The sequence below is a fragment of the Dipteris shenzhenensis genome, chromosome 11 (genome assembly GCF_047967505.1).
Source record: "Dipteris shenzhenensis isolate YYH24624 ecotype China chromosome 11, Dip_SZ_1.0, whole genome shotgun sequence".
In the NCBI taxonomy this organism is placed as follows: Eukaryota; Viridiplantae; Streptophyta; class Polypodiopsida; order Gleicheniales; family Dipteridaceae; genus Dipteris; species Dipteris shenzhenensis.
In genome coordinates this window covers 37906288-37926389 of record NC_141606.1, presented here as the reverse complement: position 1 = coordinate 37926389, position 20102 = coordinate 37906288, and the positions used below count along the sequence as shown (strand labels likewise).

At 45.9% G+C, this 20102-nt stretch overlaps 1 protein-coding gene across 1 annotated transcript in view; it reads right to left on the bottom strand.

Annotated features, from left to right (window-relative positions):
• LOC147896984 (Pseudouridine synthase family protein) overlaps positions 1–20102 on the bottom strand; it is a 157959-nt gene that overhangs the window by 24322 nt on the left and 113535 nt on the right. Inside the window, exon 10 of the mRNA XM_087381410.1 lies at positions 15618–15685. Coding sequence (XP_087237536.1) covers positions 15618–15685 — 68 coding nt within the window. The remainder of the gene's footprint in view (positions 1–15617; positions 15686–20102) is intronic.

The following is a 20102-nucleotide window of genomic DNA, read 5'->3' as shown; positions in this document are numbered from 1 at the left end:
AATGAGGAACTTTAGAAGGTCTCCAACCTCTACTACTGAGCTGAAATCTCCTAGCATTACTGACCGTGTAACGAAAGAAGGGGATGCCCTCTGTGGATCTAAGCAATCTGCCACCATCCTGCACAGTAAAAACTAAAGCATCCTCCTGTGCATCTCGAAAGGCCAAAACCTGAAGCGGAACACCGCCTCTTGTAAAAGTACCTGCCCAAGTGGAGCAAGTGAGTGGCATATCATCTGTGTCTACCCACTTCTCTGGAAGGGCTGCCTCAATCTGTAAGATCCTCCCTGCACTCCCTCTGAGATGTCCTATCAACTAAGACTTGATCTCCTCTGGAAGCCTGCGGAAAGCTTTCCAAGACCCCAAAGATGATGCAGGTCCCCTCTCCTACCTGGATCACTGCATGTAGAGTGAGGCACCAAGTGGTCTGCCATGATCATCTAAAATGATGTCATTCCACATGATGGGTTGCCTATCAATCTCTTCACGAGAGGAAGGAGGAATTCTCCGAAGAGTGCTCCTGAAACTGGCCCATGCTTTCAGAATGGCAACCATGAGAGGGGACGAAGGTGATCTGAGGTGTGCTGTGGTGAAGATTCACCTAATACTGCTAATCCAGTCTCCTCCTGAAGAAGGTGTGCACCTCTGTATGTTGCTAATAAGAAAGGCCTTCCATGGTTCCTGCCCTGGCATAAGTCCTTGCACCACCATCTTGCATAGTAGAGCTCTGCGCACTGTAAATCTGGATCAATAATATTGAGACCCCCTTCCTGTGTAGGGAGGATGAGGTTCTCCCAAGCCACCCTGGCTAAGGTATCTGATGTGCCATCAAGCCCACTCCAAAGAAAATTTCTGATCGGTCTCCTGAGCTGAGTGATGCAGTCCCTAGAATAGCACCAGCAAGAACAAACAAACCATGCCGTGGCCAAGAGAACCTAGTTGACCACCACAACTCTAGAGGCAAGATCCAGCTTGGCTGAGCTCCAAAAAAGGAGCTTCCTCCTGATGCTCTCCAACACGGGAGCAAACTGCTGCGTGGAAGAAATATCCAAGCCGACCTGGCAGCCCAAATACCTGACAGGCACACCCCTCTGAACCCAAGTGAATCCTATGTCAAGCCCCCAAACTGGAGTGTCCTCATCACTGATCCAAAAACCATTGGATTTATGTCAATTTATCTGCGCCCCCGCCGCCAAGCAAAATAAATCCAATGCTATCATGAAAGAAGTGAGCGTCTATGGAGTGGCATCCAAGTAAACTGATGTGTCATCTGCCAACTCACTGTCAAGTAACTCCTCTTCCCTTCTGATGGGAAGTCTCAGTCCAAAGATGTCAGCTTGAGATCTAACATAGATACTCATAGCTTCGGCCACGAACAAAAAAAGGAAAGGAGCAAGGGGGCATCCCTGACGAACTGATCTGGAAATCTGAAATCTCTCACCCCTTACCCCACCAATAAGTACCTGGCTGATCTGTACAAACAGGAAACACCTCTGATCCAAGCATCAGTAAAGCCAAAACGTAGAAGGGTGCCCTCCAAAAAACCCCAATCTACTCTGTCATAAGCTTTCTCAAAATCCAAAAGTTTGTATAGATTCTGGCCTCTCTGCATGGCCCACTCTGAGGCTTCCCACAAAGAGAAAATGTTATAAAAAATGCTTCTGCCATGCACAAACCCCGTCTGAGTGTCATGAATAAGATTTGGGAGAAAGGGATATATGCAACCCATACAAGCCACTGTGGGCTGAAGGGCACACTAAGGCCCTTGCTGAGTGCTAAATGATAAGAATTCCCACCAAAAAAAAAAACCTAGTACAACTAGTATAAAACATAGTAGGAAAAAGAGGGCAATCAACTACTCAGAACCAGAGCTCCAAGTACATGTGGAGGCTCTATATAGCCCGGCTCCCTGATGGCCCTCTGATGTGATGCAAAGAGCTCACGTAGCTATGTCTGTCTGGCTATCTCCCGTGGTGGCAGGGGGCGCTCTCTCCAGTGGATCTCTATATCCGATGGGCTACATCGAGAGTAATGCCCCGTCGTCTCTGGCGGTCCCCTCTAAGGAGGGATGAGATAGGTCGTGAAGATGCAAGACATGGAATGGAAAGGAAAGTAGAAAAGCATGACTAGGCAAATATAAAGAAATGAATGAATGCTAGAAAGAAATGTACAACCAAAGAAAAGTACTTACATGACCAAGAAAAAATTGAGGCTTGATAATGTGACATGAGAAAGTACAATGCCTTTATAGGATAGGCACACTCACACTCTCAATGTCGAGTGTATATGGGATAAGTCCCATAGTGACACGTGGCACTATAGGATCTAAAGTAGTATAGTACTACTCTAGAACTCAATAGAAACACACTAAAAGTCACTCAAATTGACTCCATTTCCTAACACCCCCCCATGGAGGAAAGGTGAGGGACTATAGGTATGGAACCAAAGTCATGATAATGACAGTCATCAAAACTGTGCATGCTAGTCTAGAACTAGACATGGTTCCCACACAATCTCAGAGGCAAGTGAGCATGGCTCAGAGGCTAGTGAGCATAACATTAAAAAAAACTCATCTAGCATGGCTCAGAGGCTCATCATGCATGGATGCATGATCAACTCAGAGGTCTAGGAGACCAATGCACCAACAAATAGACCTATGAAAGCCAAAACATATGGCTCCCATAGTACATTCCCTCCTGGATCCAAAGACTAATGAGGAACATGGAGTCACACACCAAAAATAGAAAAGAAATACATCATTTAAGGAGGACTATCCAAGGTAGAGTACCTTTATTGACTCAACACACATTATTCGTTTTTGGGAAACACCCCCAAGGCAAAGTACCCACACACATCATGCTCAGAAAGCAAATGAATCATCATCTCCATCATCCTCTAGATGCTGGAGACAGACATGTCGGATTTGAGCAGTGAGAGCATGATCCTGTGTCGGATGGTCATCTTCGTCTACATCATCACTAGTGGCGGAAACCACCCAATTGGCATGATCCTTCGATTGTTGTTGGGCAAGCTTCTGGTATCACCTGTCCTCCGTATGACCAAGCTTGTTACAATATGTGCACTTGAACGGTTTGAATGTCTTTCCTCGTGTTGGTGGAGGCGATGGCCTAGGTCTCCATTTGCTGGTGGAGGCAAGAGCTTGTGTAGTATCTGATGAGTAGGATGGAGATTCTTTGTTGCGGCGATCCTTTTCAACAAGAAGAGACACCATATCTTCGAAGGTAGTCGATGCAATTCGAAGTACTTCAAGGGAATTCTCAAAGCGAGAGATCCCTTTCATACTCGTCATGAGGACAGCCATTTTGTCCTCGTCATCCAGGGGACACTTCAAGTTGGAGAGTTGTTGAACTAAAGATTGAATTTTTTCTATATGTGCACTCAAGGTATCGCACTCTTCCATTTTCAACTTATAAAATTGCATTTTCAAAAAAACTTTGGAGTTGGTGATTTTGTTTCTCGAGGCGTGCCCAAATCTCCTTGGCTGTTGACTTGAAGTCGATGTGATGAATCAAAGAATCATCGAGGCAAAGCCCGATGATTGCGATGGCGTGTTGCGTCCAAATCTTGCGTGTTGGAGGCTCCGTTGATGTAGCAGTATCTTCATCAATGGCATCCCAAACATTCTCCTTCATGAAAAGGAGTTGGACCTTCATTTGCCATATGGGGAATCCTTGCCCCGTGAACTTGTCCACTAGCAAGGAACTTGCAGATAGTGAACCTATTATGAATATACAAGCTTGTGAATGGCGGGTAGCTAGAGGGCGACGGGCAGCTGATAGTAGAGTTTGCTATAGAACGGGCGACGGGCAGCTGACAGTAGACGGAGTTACTGCTGGTGTAATGGCGGGCAGAGAGGCGGCAGAATGGCGGGCAGATCAGACGGCAGAATGGTGGGCAGAACAGAGGAAATTGAACGGGCTGAGCAGTGTGAAATGAAGCGGGCTGAGCAGTGTGGAATGGTGGGCAGAGAAGCAGCAGGATGGCGGGCAGAACAGAGGGGAATGAAGCAGGCTGAGCAGAGGCAATGGAGCGGACTGAGTAGAGGCAATGGAGCAGCACAAGCTTTAGTCATCACAAACTGAACAGTCACCTTCTTTGCTTGATGAAGCCATTGTTGGTGAGGCTCGGGTGGTGAAGGAGTTGAGCTCAAAGTGAAAGAGAGAAAGCAGCCCTCCAAGGGGAATGAGGGAGAGAGGCTTCAATGTCCTCAACCTCTTGGAGGTTAGCCTAGCTCTAATACCATATGAAGATGCAAGACATGGAATGGAAAGGAAAGTAGAAAAGCATGACTAGGCAAACATAAAGAAATGAATGAATGCTAGAAAGAAATGTACAACCAAAGAAAAGTACTTACATGACCAAGAAAGGATTGAAGCTTGATAATGTGACATGAGAAAGTACAATGCTTTTATAGGATAGGCACACTCACACTCTCAGTGTCAAGTGTATATGGGATAAGTCCCATAGTGACACGTGGCACTATAGGATATAAAGTAGTATAGTACTATTCTAGAACTCAATAGAAACACACTAAAAGTCACTCAAATTGACTCCATTTCCAAACAGGTCGAACCTCAATCGTGCATGCTCTGGCCAGCCCACGTGTCGTGTGTGGTCTCCGCATCTCTCGTCCAGCCATATCGTGGTGATGACGGGTCACTCCTGATCCATAGTGCTCTCGTCTCCTCGAGCTCCTCCCCCTCGATCTCATCTGGTGCTGGCTCGGATGTGTAAAAATCAGTGACACATGTCTGTGCTCGGTCTAGCTCGGTGTCCTGAGGCATCGACTGTAGCTGAAGGGAATCTCTGTGTCTCCGCATCTCAATCAGGTAGAGCCCAATGCAGATCTGGTCGGGGAAAGGTATCAGCCGTGTAAGTGAGCCCCTTCTGAAAGAGGCACTGGTATCGCCCTCGGATCTCATGGTAGGCTAGACAAACACATGAAAATGCTCCTCTGTCTCGACCTCCTCCATCGCACATAGTCTAAGACCCACTGCTCTCTAGGTATGCCGGCTGCTCTCCCAGCCTCAATCCGTAGCTGATGGGACAAGACTTGTATCTGTCCAATAGCAATCCGCAAGGTGTGTGAAACTCTCCTATCCTCCAGGTACTGGGGCCTGATGATGAGACCATGCTCCGATATCCTCAAAAAGTGGTCATGATAGAACTTGGTCTTGGTGGGGAGCTCTTGATCCCCCCCCCAAAGCCCGAGATGTGTGAAGCTGGAGAAGGTCTAACCGTATGAAACGGTTAATCTCATCATGTGGAAGGAGCTCCGGTGGTGCATCCATGCTGTACTGAAAGGGGGGGAGCCTATCCATCTGGATACCGCGGCTATCAAACCATGTGGACACTCAGCATACTTACTAGGGAACGTGAACGGCAACAGAAGGTCGACCCCCTGGGAAATAGGAACACCCAAATCCTAGGGAACATGAGCAGGAAGGGAACGCCACGTCACCATACCCATAAAAGAACATATTAGTCTATACATTAGAAAGCTTAAACTTAGAATTCAAGACTCAAAAATGTTGCAATTGCTTTTGGAGTAAGGACTTAAGACTCAGGACATAAACTCAATACTGAATCTTACAAATGAATCATGATTCATGAATAATCATTGATAATAGAATCTAGATTAATCATTATAGCTTGCCAACTGGCATACAAAAGCAAAGTCCATCAAAGACAAGGCACAAGCATATGAGATTATCTTGAGTCTTGGAATCTGGAATCTGTGGATACAAGAAAAGGAGAGTGAGACCTCCTACTACTGAGGCTCTTAGAACTTAAAAAACTAGCTGCTACATGCATGATCCACTCGGCACTGTCCACATTAATGATCAATCTAAATCTGCAACATTGTGGTTGCTGCCCTTTTCCTCCTCTTCATCATCTCCATCATTTGGATGATCTCCATCTTCTTGGTCATCTTCAACATCAACCATGGATGCGAACTCTTTGCGCAGCTTTCACCTATGTATGCATTCGGAGTTAGCCTTCACAATCTGTTTGGCTTGTGCCATGGCCCGTCACCTATGTGCGTTGGAATGTTTGCATGCGGTAGGCTAGCGTAGCATAGGCTAGCCTCTAGGCTAGCTGTGCGTAGGCTGTAGAGTAGCGCATGCAGCCTTGCAGGTCGAGCGACGAACATGCAGATTAGATTGAAGGTCGAAGCAGTGAGCACATAGGTTGGTTGCAAGCAGTGAACACACAGACCGGTGAATCGTGTTGATTAGATTAGGATTACTTGATTTGCCCCAAATCGAGATCTGCATGCAGAGAACGGCACAAGGTTGTGGAACATTCCATAGCTGTTCCATAGAGCAGACGTTCCATAGGCGTTTCCTTCAACCTGAATGAAGAGAACGCCGTTCCAACTTTCCATAGCTATGGAATGACGTTCCCTGTGGAGAAACGTCACAGTCTGGAAGACGGCGTCCACCTAGAGAGCGGTGTCATGGCGAACTCTGCCTGTGATCTGATAGGGAACTGAAGGCTTACTATGAATCATTGTGGATCCCATGATCACTTGTAGCCTCTCAAATTCCTTGGAGTCGGTAGCTAAAATGTCACTCCCCCAAAAAGGTGCTGCATACATGGCGGTCGGTCTCACGAGAGTGTCAAAGAGCTAGCCCTTCGTCGGTGGATCTTGGAAATACACCTGGAAGCAATGTCTCTCTAGACGGGCCAAGGCCCCCTTCCCTCGTACGAGTCGTGCTCTGGCGGCATGGATCATCGTGAAGCTTGGTCTCGTGAATATCGCCCCTAGGTACGTGTAAGACTACACTATCTCCACTGGCTCCCCACGGTAAGTGAAACTATGTTGACGTCGATGTTGATGAAGCATTGCTTGGGATGTGAAGATCATAACCTTGGTTTTCTCAAGGTTGACTGTCAGGTCCCTCTCTCTACAGAACATCTCCAAGGCCTCCAAGTGTTTCTGCAAACCCTCGGCGGCTAAGGATGAAATGAGGACTATGTCATCTGCATATAGTAGTATCTGCACCATCAAATCAGCCAATAGGGAGCCCTCTCCTCCTAGGCGATCAACAAAGGATGTGATCTCATCATTGTATAGCCCGAAGAGAGTCGGCCTCAAAAGCTCAAAACTCAAAAATTAGTACTCAAAATACATAACCAGGTGCCATGGCTCTCCGGTGTGGGATGCGAAGATATCTCATATCTTTACCTGTTGAGTCGTCTCTTGCTGCGGCGGGAGACGTCGTTTCCATGATCTCTATTCGGTGAGCCATATCAAGATTGATACCTCGACCCTGATGGTCTCTGCTGTGGAGAGCTGAGATAGGATGGACCCCCATCGTATGTGCTATGGTCAGCCTCTGCATCGCGCGTGGTCTCTGTGTCTCTGGTTCCACAGCTCCTCATCATCTCTTCCCGCCGCTGATCCACTCTACCCTCATGTCAGCTAGCTCCTCCTCCTCCACTCCACTATGTTTTGGGGCTGACTCAAACGTATAGAAGTGTTTGACATGTCACTGTGCTCGCAGCCTCCTATGGCACTATCACCTCCTACTGCCTAATCTGTGGGAGCAGTTCACAATCTATAGCGGTCTCCAGAGATGGCCGTTAGTCAGAGGCTCACTTGTTTCTCACATGGAGAGGGGACAAGTACAGTGGACTACTTGATGGGTTCCTCAGCCTCTGTGCCACAGATACATGACCTTATTGTCCCCTTTCCCCCCCACTCGGCTCTAACCAATCCTCTCTAGTATTCAACATCTTGATTATCACACCAGTCACAAGATGACATCCTCCTGTTGCCCCCAACCATGTCTAGATACATTTCAACCATGCCCTTGATGCAGAGTCACTTGTCTCACGAGCTATTGACCTCCCTTGGAGATGACGCAGATCTCGCTCATGCCTTAGACACTCTTATATTAATGGTTCAAGATGTTGCCACCAAATCATTCCCTATGATCCGATCTGAAGCACGCCACCGAGTTGGGAAGATGCCCTAGAACTCATGGTTGGATGGTGAGTGCCGAGAGATGAGCTCTCACCTCATACGTGAGCAAGCTTTGGGGCACCCAACAACACCCGAGCCATAGTGGATCTCATGCCTCCTGACATGTTGTAAGGCAGCATTTCCTCTCACATAGGATGGATGAGGTGTGAGCTGATCTTTTCAAGGATGAGGTGTATTTCCTCTCACATGGATGAGGTGTGAGCTGATCTTTGCAAGGAGGGGGCCCCACCATTGCATGGGGAATTCTCTCTAAGGGGAAGCCACCTATTCCCATCATGGATCTAGTTGTCTAGCACGTGACATCGCTCTACGACGTCCTGATCCATGCACCATCTGATATGTTTGCCCAGGAACACCACATCCATCTTGTTCATCGCATAAAATGTGCGAGCTGCATTGCGTAGAGCCCAGGATCATGAGGGACTACGGCTAAGCACTTTGCGCATCGACAGGAGGTCTTATCTTAGTGCACATGTTTAATCATGATGTATGCCATGGCTTCCCCCCTTCTTGCAGTGCTACCACCATGGTGTTGGTACACAAAGCAAGCATTCCCATGGACACTGGGAACTATCTACTCTCATGATTGGTCACACATTGGCCAAGATTTATGGATCGGTACTAGAGAGAGAAAGAGATTAGCTCCTCCGTAGAGGCAAAGAGACAAAGGACTTTGGGACAAGCTGGGTTTGGCGAGAACGAGATTTCAAAAAATCTACCATTATTTTGTGACTTTTAGAAGGCCTTTGACATACTTTTGCAAGCCCGTATGATTAGGAGACTTCGGGAGATGTAGATCTGAGGAGTCATGATTTAGGGGATGATGAGTCTGTATGAGTCAATCAGAGGGAGAGTACGTGCCACAGAAGCTTTGTCAGACTGGATTGAGAGCACAATCGGAGCGAAGCAAGAATGCCCCCTCTCACCGACCCTTTCTAGGCTCTACATCAATGAGATCATGAACTTCATTGACCGCCTAGGAGGTAGAAAGACGACTTTGACGACGAGGGAACTTCGAAGAGGAAGCATAAGAAGAAGTGTTTCTACTGTGATACGCCAGGACATTTTGCAAAGGACTGTAGAAAGAAAAAGGCGGATTTGAAAAACAAAAAGGAGTTTGACTCAGATTCATAGGGAGAGGCCAAAGCAAATGTGGTAATCAAAGATAGCACAATCTCTCCTCCTACATCTTTGCAAATTAGCTTCCCAATGGCCTTAGTTTGTAGCCATGCCTTGATCACCACTCTTTCCATGAAATTGCCTTGAACTCCTTTTTGTTGAAAAAAGTGATATAGTGCAAGTTATGGTTGGTATCAGAATCCTATTTGAGTATTGCATCGATTAACGAACTTGAGTGCCATGAAGTGTGAATGTCTCTTACTTGTGGCACCCTTCTCATCACTCTTGGCAACCCTTCTTTTTAGGTCAAATTTTAACTTGGACTTATGCTCGACTTAGGCTACATTTTTGTGGATGCCATCTCGATAGGAGTAGGGTATCTGCCCACGATATCAAGCTGTAAGATGACATAATTTGTGGAGGGGATCACTGCTAGCTGATTTGATGATATATATACTATTATATGCGGATGATATAGTCCTCATACTCTTCAACATCAGGTCTAAAGAGACACCTAAATGCCCTGGTGGCGTTTTGCAAGAAGAGAGACTTGATAGTCAACCTTGGCAAGACAAAGGTTATGGTTTTCAACACCGCACGGGCATTACTTCATCGATATTGCTTCCCAAGGGGAACCCTTGGAGGTCTTGCAGTCCTAGATTGTCTTCACAAGATGGGTGTTCACAATGATTCATACAACCAGGGCACGGCTTACACAAGATCAAGGACCTCTTACCCAGATAAAGTAATAGTGCTTCCAGGCACACTTTTAGGACCCCCCCAGGATGGCTATTTGACACACTAGTGAGGCCAACAACCATGTATGCAGCACCTTCTTGGGAGTGATCTCTTAGTGATGACTGGCTGGAGGAGATTTGAGAGACTACATGTGATTGTGGAATCTCAGATGATTTGGAGGGACAACACGTGATTGTGGAATCTCGAATGATTTGGAGTAAGCCTTCAGTTCCTCAAATTAGATAGTACAGGCAGAGTTTGCCATGGCATCGCTCTAGATTAATGCCATCTTCTAGTTAGTGACATATCTTCATAGGGTTTGGGCTTTGCCTACTTGGAGACTAGTGAAATTGGCACTAGAGTCATCCAAGAGACTAGCAGATAGCAGGGTTAGCACGGCATGGTATGCACATGTATCCGGCTGGTTCGCTAGTCAGGGTATTCAGATGGACCGTCTCCCTCCTTTCAGGATAGCTTGGATGCACCGTCCCCCCTAATCCCAGTAGATTAGATCAACCATTATCATATGGTTGGATCTACTCTAGCTTCATATTTCACGGATGGAGAGAGGAGCACTCATGAGTTCCTCACCAACATCCGACTCTACCGCGACCACTTCTTGAGAGTATTACAGGGTGGAGTGATCATTAGACCCCATTACTTGGAGGACAAAGAGTTTTACATGCATTGAGGATTGATGTTGGCCTGATGCACGTCTCATCCCATCAGCTGAGGATCAAGGCAAGGAGAGCTGCAAGCACACCTAGAGAGCAACGAATCTTTAGGCTATGGAGGTTGGAGAAGGCGGAGATAGAGGAGCATTTCCTATGTCCTTGTCTAGTCTATTATAAGGTCTGGGAGCATTACCATCGCCTCTATCAGAAAGGGCACATATTTGGGCCACTCTCGGTTGATCCACTTCATTGACCAAGTCGGCGTTGGCATCTACCTAATTGACATGCAGTGGACCCATTTCACTTCTGCTGTCGATATGATAGTCAAAAGCCTAGTCAAAAGCCATCCTCATGAGTCTAGATCTGGATTGGGTAGCCGTGTCTTTTGGATCGAGATACAGGATGCCCCGATAGCGTCCCGTTTCTTCCCCAGAGGACAAAGATTTGGGAGACGGTATCCAGCATCTCACTACTTGGAACATCTAGGTCGCTCGTTGCAACTTGGTGCTGGGAGGTCACCAACTCCCTCTGGCGGCCACCCTCGATACCATTTGGCAAAATGTCATCAACACCTTGCACATCGATTGCCTACTCATAATTAAAAGTTCAATGCTTACCTGAACACTCGCCATAGCCTGGGAAGTCATGCATCGTCCACATCAAGACTGCTTTGCAGTAGAAGTCTCATGACGAGGGAGGCTTGCTCACATCATGCACCTCGATACCTCTCCAAAGTATCTCTAGCTTATCAATCAAAGGCTCCAGATAAACATCAGGAGTTTTGACTTTATGTTTCCCTGGAATTAGAAGGGATAACATAACATGTCCTTTCTTAATCACCATAGAAGGTGGAACATGGCCATACATTGCATCTAATAAATAATGATATGGTCGTAAGTTGTTGGTAGAGATGCCATGTGGTGAGTGGAACCATCTAGAGACTCGTGTGTGCTGGCTAGCATTGCTATCTCCCTCAAATGCATAGATGATGAGAGAGCCAACCATGGTAATCTATATTGCCTTGCATCTGTCCATCCGAACTGTCTATCACGATCTAGATAGGGATTGATCTGGAAAGACACATCTATGTGGAGGGATCTCGCTACAAACTTTGCTAGGATAATTTCATGTGGAGTACATCTCTTTGTTGGATCAAGTGAGACAACACCATGACTGGCGGCCTCCCCAAACATCATGACCGGTAGACCAATCCACTTGTCCTCTCTTATGTTACTGCCCAGAAAGGCTTGTATATAGGGCTGCTAGTCGAACTAGCGAATCAAAGAGTAGTGATCTCATGTGTACGTACTTGAAATGTGCAAAGAAACACCATCCCTCCAAAGTCCAATATGGATAATAAGGCATGCCCTCTAGTCAACCATCCTTGTGTTGCCATCTTCATGGTAGATTGGGACCTGTGAAAATGCACCACAGGTAAACATATGATCTCACTATCTCAACTAGCTCCCCTGCAAGTATGAAATCTTTGTGTTGAAGCTGAGCTTCATTATTGTTGAAGATTATAACCTTGGTTTTACCTAGGTTGACCTTCATACCTTTTCTATCATAGAAAGCTACAAAGCTATCAAGTGCATTTGAAGTTCTTCCGTTGTGTCTAAGACTAGTAGCACATCATCTGCATGTAGCAAGGTAGGCAGGATAGTCTGTGCCAAGATCAAACATCAAACACCTAGTGTTTCCATGACAAAGGCTAACTCATCAATGTATACGACAAAGAGAGTGGGGTAGAGGGGGCATCCCTGCTTCACCCCAATGGTGCTACTTTCCTCCCCTGTGTGGGTGTGCATTCTGCTCGTAGCTATTAGATTATGAGTAGGATGGACCTTGGGCACTTTTTCCTCTACTTAGGAGGGGATTTTCCCTAGGGTTAGAATTAGGATTAGCTTACTTTGTAGAGGACATATTCCTCATTTTGGTCATTTTTGCAACACAACCCTTGCATTCATAATACAACTCCATTCTTTTTTTTTTCCAAGAAAAAGACTTCTATTAGGTAAGAGAAAAAACCCACGAGAGCAAGCTCAAAGCGGAATACATCATGAAATCATAAGGATAAATAAAAAAACCCCCTCAAAGTGAGGTGGAAAACAACCAAGGCTAAGGCTGAAAGTGCCACCTCAACCCTGTAGTAGTCTCAGAGAAGAAAGGAGAATCCTTCCATTCCCTGAAGAAAGAAGCCCTCCTAGCTGCGGCTGCACGGGAGTCTCCCTGCATACCCGTCCATACGGCCATCAAAGTATGTACGGTGTCTGTCCAGATACTAGCCAATGTGTGCGAGGGATGAACCTGAGTACCCTCCAAAGCCTCTGTGCATCTGGCTCTCCAGATATGCCAGGATGCTATGCTCGCTAGAATCTCCCAAGAAGTATCCACAGAGGCATGTACAGCTGTAAAAGGAAGGTGTGGTACCACATCCAACGAACAGGACTCGGTCCGATGACGTCGAACCGAAATGGCCCGAGAGGAGTCAACTCTCTCATAGAAAACCTGAGGTCCTGTAAGAGAAAGCCAAGCCACTGAGCCCCATGTCATAAAAAAGGGGAAGTGGGCAAAGTGACTGAAAATCCTGGCTACCCCCATCCAAATCATCCTCGCCTGTCTGCAATCCCATAAGCAATGCTGAATAGTCTCCGAAGCAGAAAGGCATCGAGGGCAAGTAGGGTCGGCTCCGAACCTGGACCTCCAAAGGTTCACTGCAATCCCACCATGGATAGAAAGCCAAAAGAAGATAGTGATCTTTCTATTCCTGTGGGATTTCCAGAGTCTCCTCCAAGTAATATCAAAAGTCTCCCAATGAGGAACTCTGGAAGGTCTCCAACCTCTACTACTGAGCTGATATCTCCTGGCATTACTGACCGTGTAACAAAAGAAGGGGATGCTCTTCTCTCGATGCCCTGCGTCAATCCACTCCCACTCTCCGAGGTCCCACTGCAAATACCTGATGGGAACTCCCCCATAGAGCCAGAGCCTCCAAGACCCGGTGGAGAGTAGCCGGGGGTTTGGGTCTAGGAACCACTCTGAATCTGATCCCTGCACCAAAAGACCTACAACCCTGATAGGCTGAAAAGCAGACTCAAGCAAAATGTCCTCTGTGGACCTGAGCAATCTGCCACCATCCTGGACACTAAAAACCAAAGCATCCTCCTGTGCATCTCGAAAGGCCAAAACCTGAAGCGGAACACCGCCTCTCGTAAAAGTACCTGCCCAAGTGGAGCAAGTGAGTGGCATATCATCTGTGTCTACCCAAACCTCTGGAAGGGCTGCCTCAATCTGCAAGATCCACCCTGCACTCCCTCTGAGATTTCCTGTCAACCTTGATTTGGTCTCCTCTGGAAGCCTGCGGAAAGCTTTCCAAGACCCCATAGAAGATGCAGGTCCCCTCTCCCACCTGGACCACTGCATGTAGAGTGAGGCACCCAATGGTCTGCCATGATCATCTAAAATACTGTCATTCCACATGATGGGTTGCCTATCAATCTCTTCCCGAGAGGAAGGAGGAATCCTCCGAAGAGTGCTTCTGAAACTGGCCCAAGCTTTTAGAATGGCAACCATGAGAGGGGACGAAGGTGAGCAGTGTTAGGTGGATCTTCACCACAGTACAACTCAAAATTTGGCATCAAAGCCTTACATCTTCCTTTCTGAGTGAAGAAAGAGACCTGGCCAATTGCGCAATGAAATAAGGGTGGGAGTGGCTTTTGGTTCTTGTTGCAACATTTGTTTGGGCTCAGGAGGGAATACATAAACGACGAACCCCCCGCCCGCTTCCATTCCGTGTGCCTTGCTCTATTCGTCATCGCAAAGCTGCTCATCTGATGCTCAGTTTGCTTGCGACCTATGCTCTGCCCACCTCAATTCACCGACTGCAAAATGATCCTTTTCCTTCAGCTCATAGTGCTCCCTTCATCACCACCTATTACCCCTGCATTGCCTCAAAAAGCTATTTTGACCTACTCTGATGGCGTCACTCTATTTTGAACTTATGCCTCTGTAGCGGTGGGAAATTTACCACCATACAATCTATTGCTGCACTATGAATCTATCCATACAAAATTTTTGTATTTCTTCTCGTATTGTTTGTTGTTTGCTTTTGTATTTGCAAACAGACTTAGTCAAGACATTTGGGCATTTGCAATATTGTGCACTGCCAGCATTGCAATTTTTGGGACTTCTCCAAATTAAAGTTTAAGTCACTCAGATTGAGTGTACAATTTGGATCTTTTGTCAATTTCATGTATATTTGTCTGTAAGGTGTGGGGCGTTTGCCTCAAATCTACTTTTTGTGAACAAACAAGTTGACATTTGCACGAAATTGCAAAAATTTAGAGTTTTGCAAGTTCTTTTATAGACATTTTGGGGCTTAAGCTACTGTTGCAACTTTTTGAATCTAATGTAGACTCCAGGTAATTTCTACAAATATCTAGACTCGATGTGAGTCAGATTTCTAGGGCAGATTGCAAGCATTTTTTGAACGTTTGTTTGCAAAACTCCACATAGCTTTTGAAAACTCAACAGTAGGAGTCAGATCTAGCTAGGAGACAACTTGCTTCCTTCCAACACAACTTAAAAGGTGGAAACACTTTGCAAGGAACCTCGTTCAACTTCATCCCTAGCCTTTACCTTAGTTACTCCCTTTATGCAACTGCCTCTTGAAGGTCCCATCAATTTCGAGTCAAACATTGGTTTCAATAAGATGGGACCTTGGGCTTTTCAAAGAAAATGAAAGAGACTGCTCGAAGCTTCAAAATAATAGCCCCATTTGAATCCAAGCTTTTGAACTTATGGATGCCACATGGATGGTGGCCCTCACGTCAATCATACTCTAAACAATAAACATGGCCTTTGAACACAATAAAAGATGCTGAAAGAAAATTCAAAGAAATATATTCAGAGTGACTTGTTTAATTGTTGTTATAACTACATTTCTCTTAAGAATGGTGGTCATAGTATCATAGCCATATCTTTATATTTCTCTAGCATTATTTATTCTAGTTAGAAAAGAAAGAAAACTTATGATGGCACAAAAGAGTATGACTTGTGTGTAGGAAGATCATACCTCAACCAAAGTGCAATCATCTTCCTGATTATGTGACAGAACAGTCACCTTGCTTTCAGATTGCTTTCCTTCAAATGAGAATTTGCAAACAAAGTTACCATTTGTCACTTGTTTAATTCTCTACCCAAATCACCTAAGAAAAGCATATGCTCACACATGGTTCACCATTTTAAAACAAAAACACTTACATATGAGTTCAATTTAAATATTCATTACCACACAAAGAAAGAGAAAAGGCATATATAAAGCATAAAAATCAAAGGTCCTCCTTTTAAAAGCTTCGACTCAACCATAGAACCAATGTGATTTCTTTCAAGAGATCTAACCTACTTCAAAAATAATTTAACAATATAGGACAAATATAACAAAGTGAGCTTGAAGGAATTTTAAGACCAAACCCTATGGCCTCCCCTTGTTCTTTTGTTTCCTCTTCTTCGACATTGACATGCAGCCCTATCGTAGGCACCTCTTGTACAAGGAGTTTCGAAGAGTTGGGCTGTGGAACTCCATGGGTGTTCCCACCAACTTCCCACACAATCTGGGGAGTTTGGTTATTAGTGTCTGCCCTAAGAAGGTGCCTGTGTTGGGTGCCTCGGGCAGCAAGGCTCACCGAGGTGGGGTTTCCCCTTTGAAGGGGCAAAAGATGAGGTGTGGTACCCATAGATTCTTAATTGGATCTTTAGGGATCCAATGCTGGCCTTCATGGGATGTTGGATGGGAGTGGTAGGACTCGCCTTGTGGATTATGTACGGAAATAAGGTGAAGTGTGAGCTGACTAAATGTACCAACGAGTACAGGCTGAAAACCTTTTACCCTTGGACACAATGGCCAATAGACCCCCAAGGCAAGCTTGGGGATGTGCTGGGTGAGAAAAGATGTGACACAAAAATTTGATATCTTTTTATTTGATATTTGTATCGCTCGTATGTACGCTTTATAGAATTGTGAGGATCAGCAACAACCTTCTAGCTATCACTTTATTTTATTTTCCAAGATATTGTAAGGGATTGAGAGGATGAGTGGAATGAATCATTGTAAATACCATGTGTATGAAATGATAAATACCTTGGTATGGGGTGAGAGTTATTTGTGAGAAAGATATGATGGGGTTTTAGAACCAACAAGATGAGTCATGTAAAGAGGTAGGCCTTATGTCCTTAAGTGCTCAATAAAATAAGAAAGATCAGATGCCAAGCATGTGGAGGGCATGTGGAGGAGTGTGGAAGAGTGTGGGTCAAGAATGAATCCTTCTAGAATTCCTATGTGGAACACAGAGGATGTGGAATAGGGAAGAGTGTGGTGGGCATGTGGAGGAGTGTGAAAGAGTGTGGAAGAGTGTGGGTGAAGAATGAACCCTTCTAGAATTCCTATGTGGCAAAGGGAAGATGTGGACATTTGGAAAAGAGAGAGTCCGTATGGGCTCCACAAATGAAGACTCGTGACTTTCCCACTTTTCAAAGAGACATGTACTTTTTGAGATGGGGCACTTGTCAAAATGTGCCCCAAAGGAAAGTGGATGGTGACCCATGCCCTTATGTCACTAAGGAGTAAAACTATCTACTGGTTGGAAATGTAACACGATAAAGGACAGTGAGAATTGCTTTATAGAAAAAGCCTCTCTCCCCCTTCTCAAGTATCTCATTTTTCTCTACCTTTCCCTACAGTTGCGATCGGCAGTTTGAAAGCTTTCCGTAAAATCGCCATAACTTTTTGCTCCAATGTCCGTTTTTTATGAAACCTATATCAAAATCCTTTCTTTTCAAGATCTATCAAGTGATGTTCTCAGTTTTCCGTTTTGAGTACCATAGTAGAAGTTATTACTGACTGATCAGAGCAGACTGTTCATTATGAACAGTTTTTGCAGTTTTTTGCAAAAGCATCATAACTTCTTGCTCTGATCTCCATTTCTGATCAAACCTACATCAAAATCTTCCTCTTTTCAAGATCTATGAGCTGATGTTTTCAGATTTCTGTTGAGTAGCATAGAAGAAGTAATGGCTGACTGATCAGAGCAAACTATTCATTGAGGATGGTTTAGACAGATTTCCATAAAGAGGTGGTAACTCTTCTCCAATCTCCATTTCTCATGAAACCTATATCAGAATCTTCATATTTTCAAGATCTATTCGCTTTTTTAGTCAATTCTCTATTTTGATTGGCATAGAAAGAAAGAAAGAAAGTTTATTAAAGTCTTCGAAAGACCGATGGGTCTATGAGACTATAAGAAACCAGATACAAAACAAGATGAAAGGGTGGAGCTACTAACCGAGCATCAACACCCAAACTACAAACTACATGCTACATTGTCATAAGAGCATCAATACAAAGCCAAAGCATAATGTCCATATCAGTATGACACTCCTTATCACCGTGATCATCATATGTCATCAGGATACAATCAAAATCCAACTCCACATCATGAAGGATCCAATGCTCGATGGGACAGTGGTAGCATAAAGTCAGAAATACAATGATGTCGGCAACCCATGGGCACTGTCCAGCGTGGTCTCCTGGCAGAAGCTCTGCATCAGACCAGGGCTACAGTAACCCCAGTCGGTCGTACCCCTACTTGAGCTTGGAGGGGATGTCTCCAAGTGTGATATGCATATCCATCCTCTGTCGGGTGTGACGTGTCGCTAAATCCTGGCCCCGTTGGTGGTAACCTACGCAATCTGGCTGGAAGAACTATATGATCATGCTCTGAGAGGAGTCTGCCAGTGCACCTCGTCCTTGTCTTTGTGATCTGAGTAAGTGCTCACGATGTCTAATTGTCTCATGGATGAAAGTGGCCAAGCATCTTTGGTTTGGAAAGGCAAGGAAGCAAGAAAGTAGCCCAAAGCTCTTCACTGGTATGGAAAGGCGAGGCAGAGAGAAAGTAGCCCAAAGCCGTCTCTGAAGAGGCAATAGAAGCGACCACGGATCTCATAGTAAACCGGAAACCTGAAGATGACATGCTCCTCTCACTCAATCTCTCATAGCTCACATAGAGTGCATATGCACCGCTCCCTAGGTACTCCCTCAGTTCACCCACTCTCAATTAGAAGTCGACGTGAGGAAACCCAGAATTGTCCAATAGAGATCCTCAATGAATGGGGGAGGTGAATCCCGGTATATCAAGGAGGATCAATAAAACCCTCGTCAGAATTACGTAGGCAATGGTCTCTGAACAAGTAAGCTTCACTGGGAGTTCCTACAGTGTCATGTGCACGGATTGGTATTTGACGTGTACTGGGTACACAAGACTAGCTCAGGTAGCCTGGGGAGGCTTAGAGCTAGGCAGGCTTGATTCTCGGGTTGAGTGGCAAGGGTACGAACCAGTTTGAGGTCTTCGCTATTTTTGGCGCTTGGGGCCCGAGTGTATATAAGGGGCCCAGGGGTTTAGTTCTCAGGGAGCCGATGGGAGCAAGTTTCGTTCCCAGGTGCTAGGTCTGATCCTGGATTGAGTCGCGGACGCGCGCCTGCATCTTAGCGTAGCCCAAGGCCCAGTAGCAGATCCCAGGCTTCACAGCGCCACCTGGTGGTATGGGACACCAGGCTGGTTTGGATCTGGTTGGGAGTTCGTGCCAGTAGCTCAGCTCGTGGCTCGGAGGGGACATCTCCTGATTCGGGATCACATCCTAGCACCTGGGAACGTTGTGTGTTGTGTGTCATGGTTGGGTGGTGAGCAGCCTGCTCAGTTTCTCACGTTGTGTGTGTATGTTCTTGTGTTTGCTTGCAGATCAGAGGTTTCAGGAGTGCTGGGACGTGTCAGTTGGTATCAGAGCCAACTCCTGAGGTAGAAACTTCTGATGCGAAAATTTTGGACGATTTCTTCTTCCAGGTATGCCCTAATTTCGAAATTTGTTGCTACAAGATCTTGTTGGTTCATGGGTTATCGGAAGTGGTCAAGATTCATGGAAAAGGTAGGAAGAAGGAGAGTCATGATTTCGAAATTACTGAAGGGTAAAGTGAGAGAGGGTTGAGGTGTAGCTAGGTGAGAGTGGAGATGGAGGAGAGGCGTGGGAAGAGCTGATCGGTAGGCGAGGGGATTCCGTTTGCTGGTTAGGGCTGCGCAAGGGTAGGTGACGCAGGTAGGAGGGGCTGAGTGGTGCGCCATAGGTTGGAGAGGAATTCGGCCAGGCACGGAGGTGTGCCAGGGGCTGGAGCAAAGTGCGGCCAGTCTGTTGGAGGTGCTGTTTTTTCGAAAAAAGCACCACCCTCCAAGTTGGGAGGGTGGGGCGAAAAAAAGCAGCACCCCTCCAAAGTTAGGAGGGGTTGGATGCTAAAAAAAGCATCAACCCTCCACGATTGGGAGGGTGAGCTTTTCTAGAAAGCATAGCTTCCTAGATTAGCTGCACCATCTCCTTTATAGCCTGGCAGGATCCCAAGCTCAGCCACAGCCTCAGCTAGAGTGCGCAAGAAGACCTCCTTACACTCTACCAGATTTCGCCATCTAGGAACGGTCACAGCCTGCGTCAGGTTTCCGTACAGCCTGCGTCAGGATTC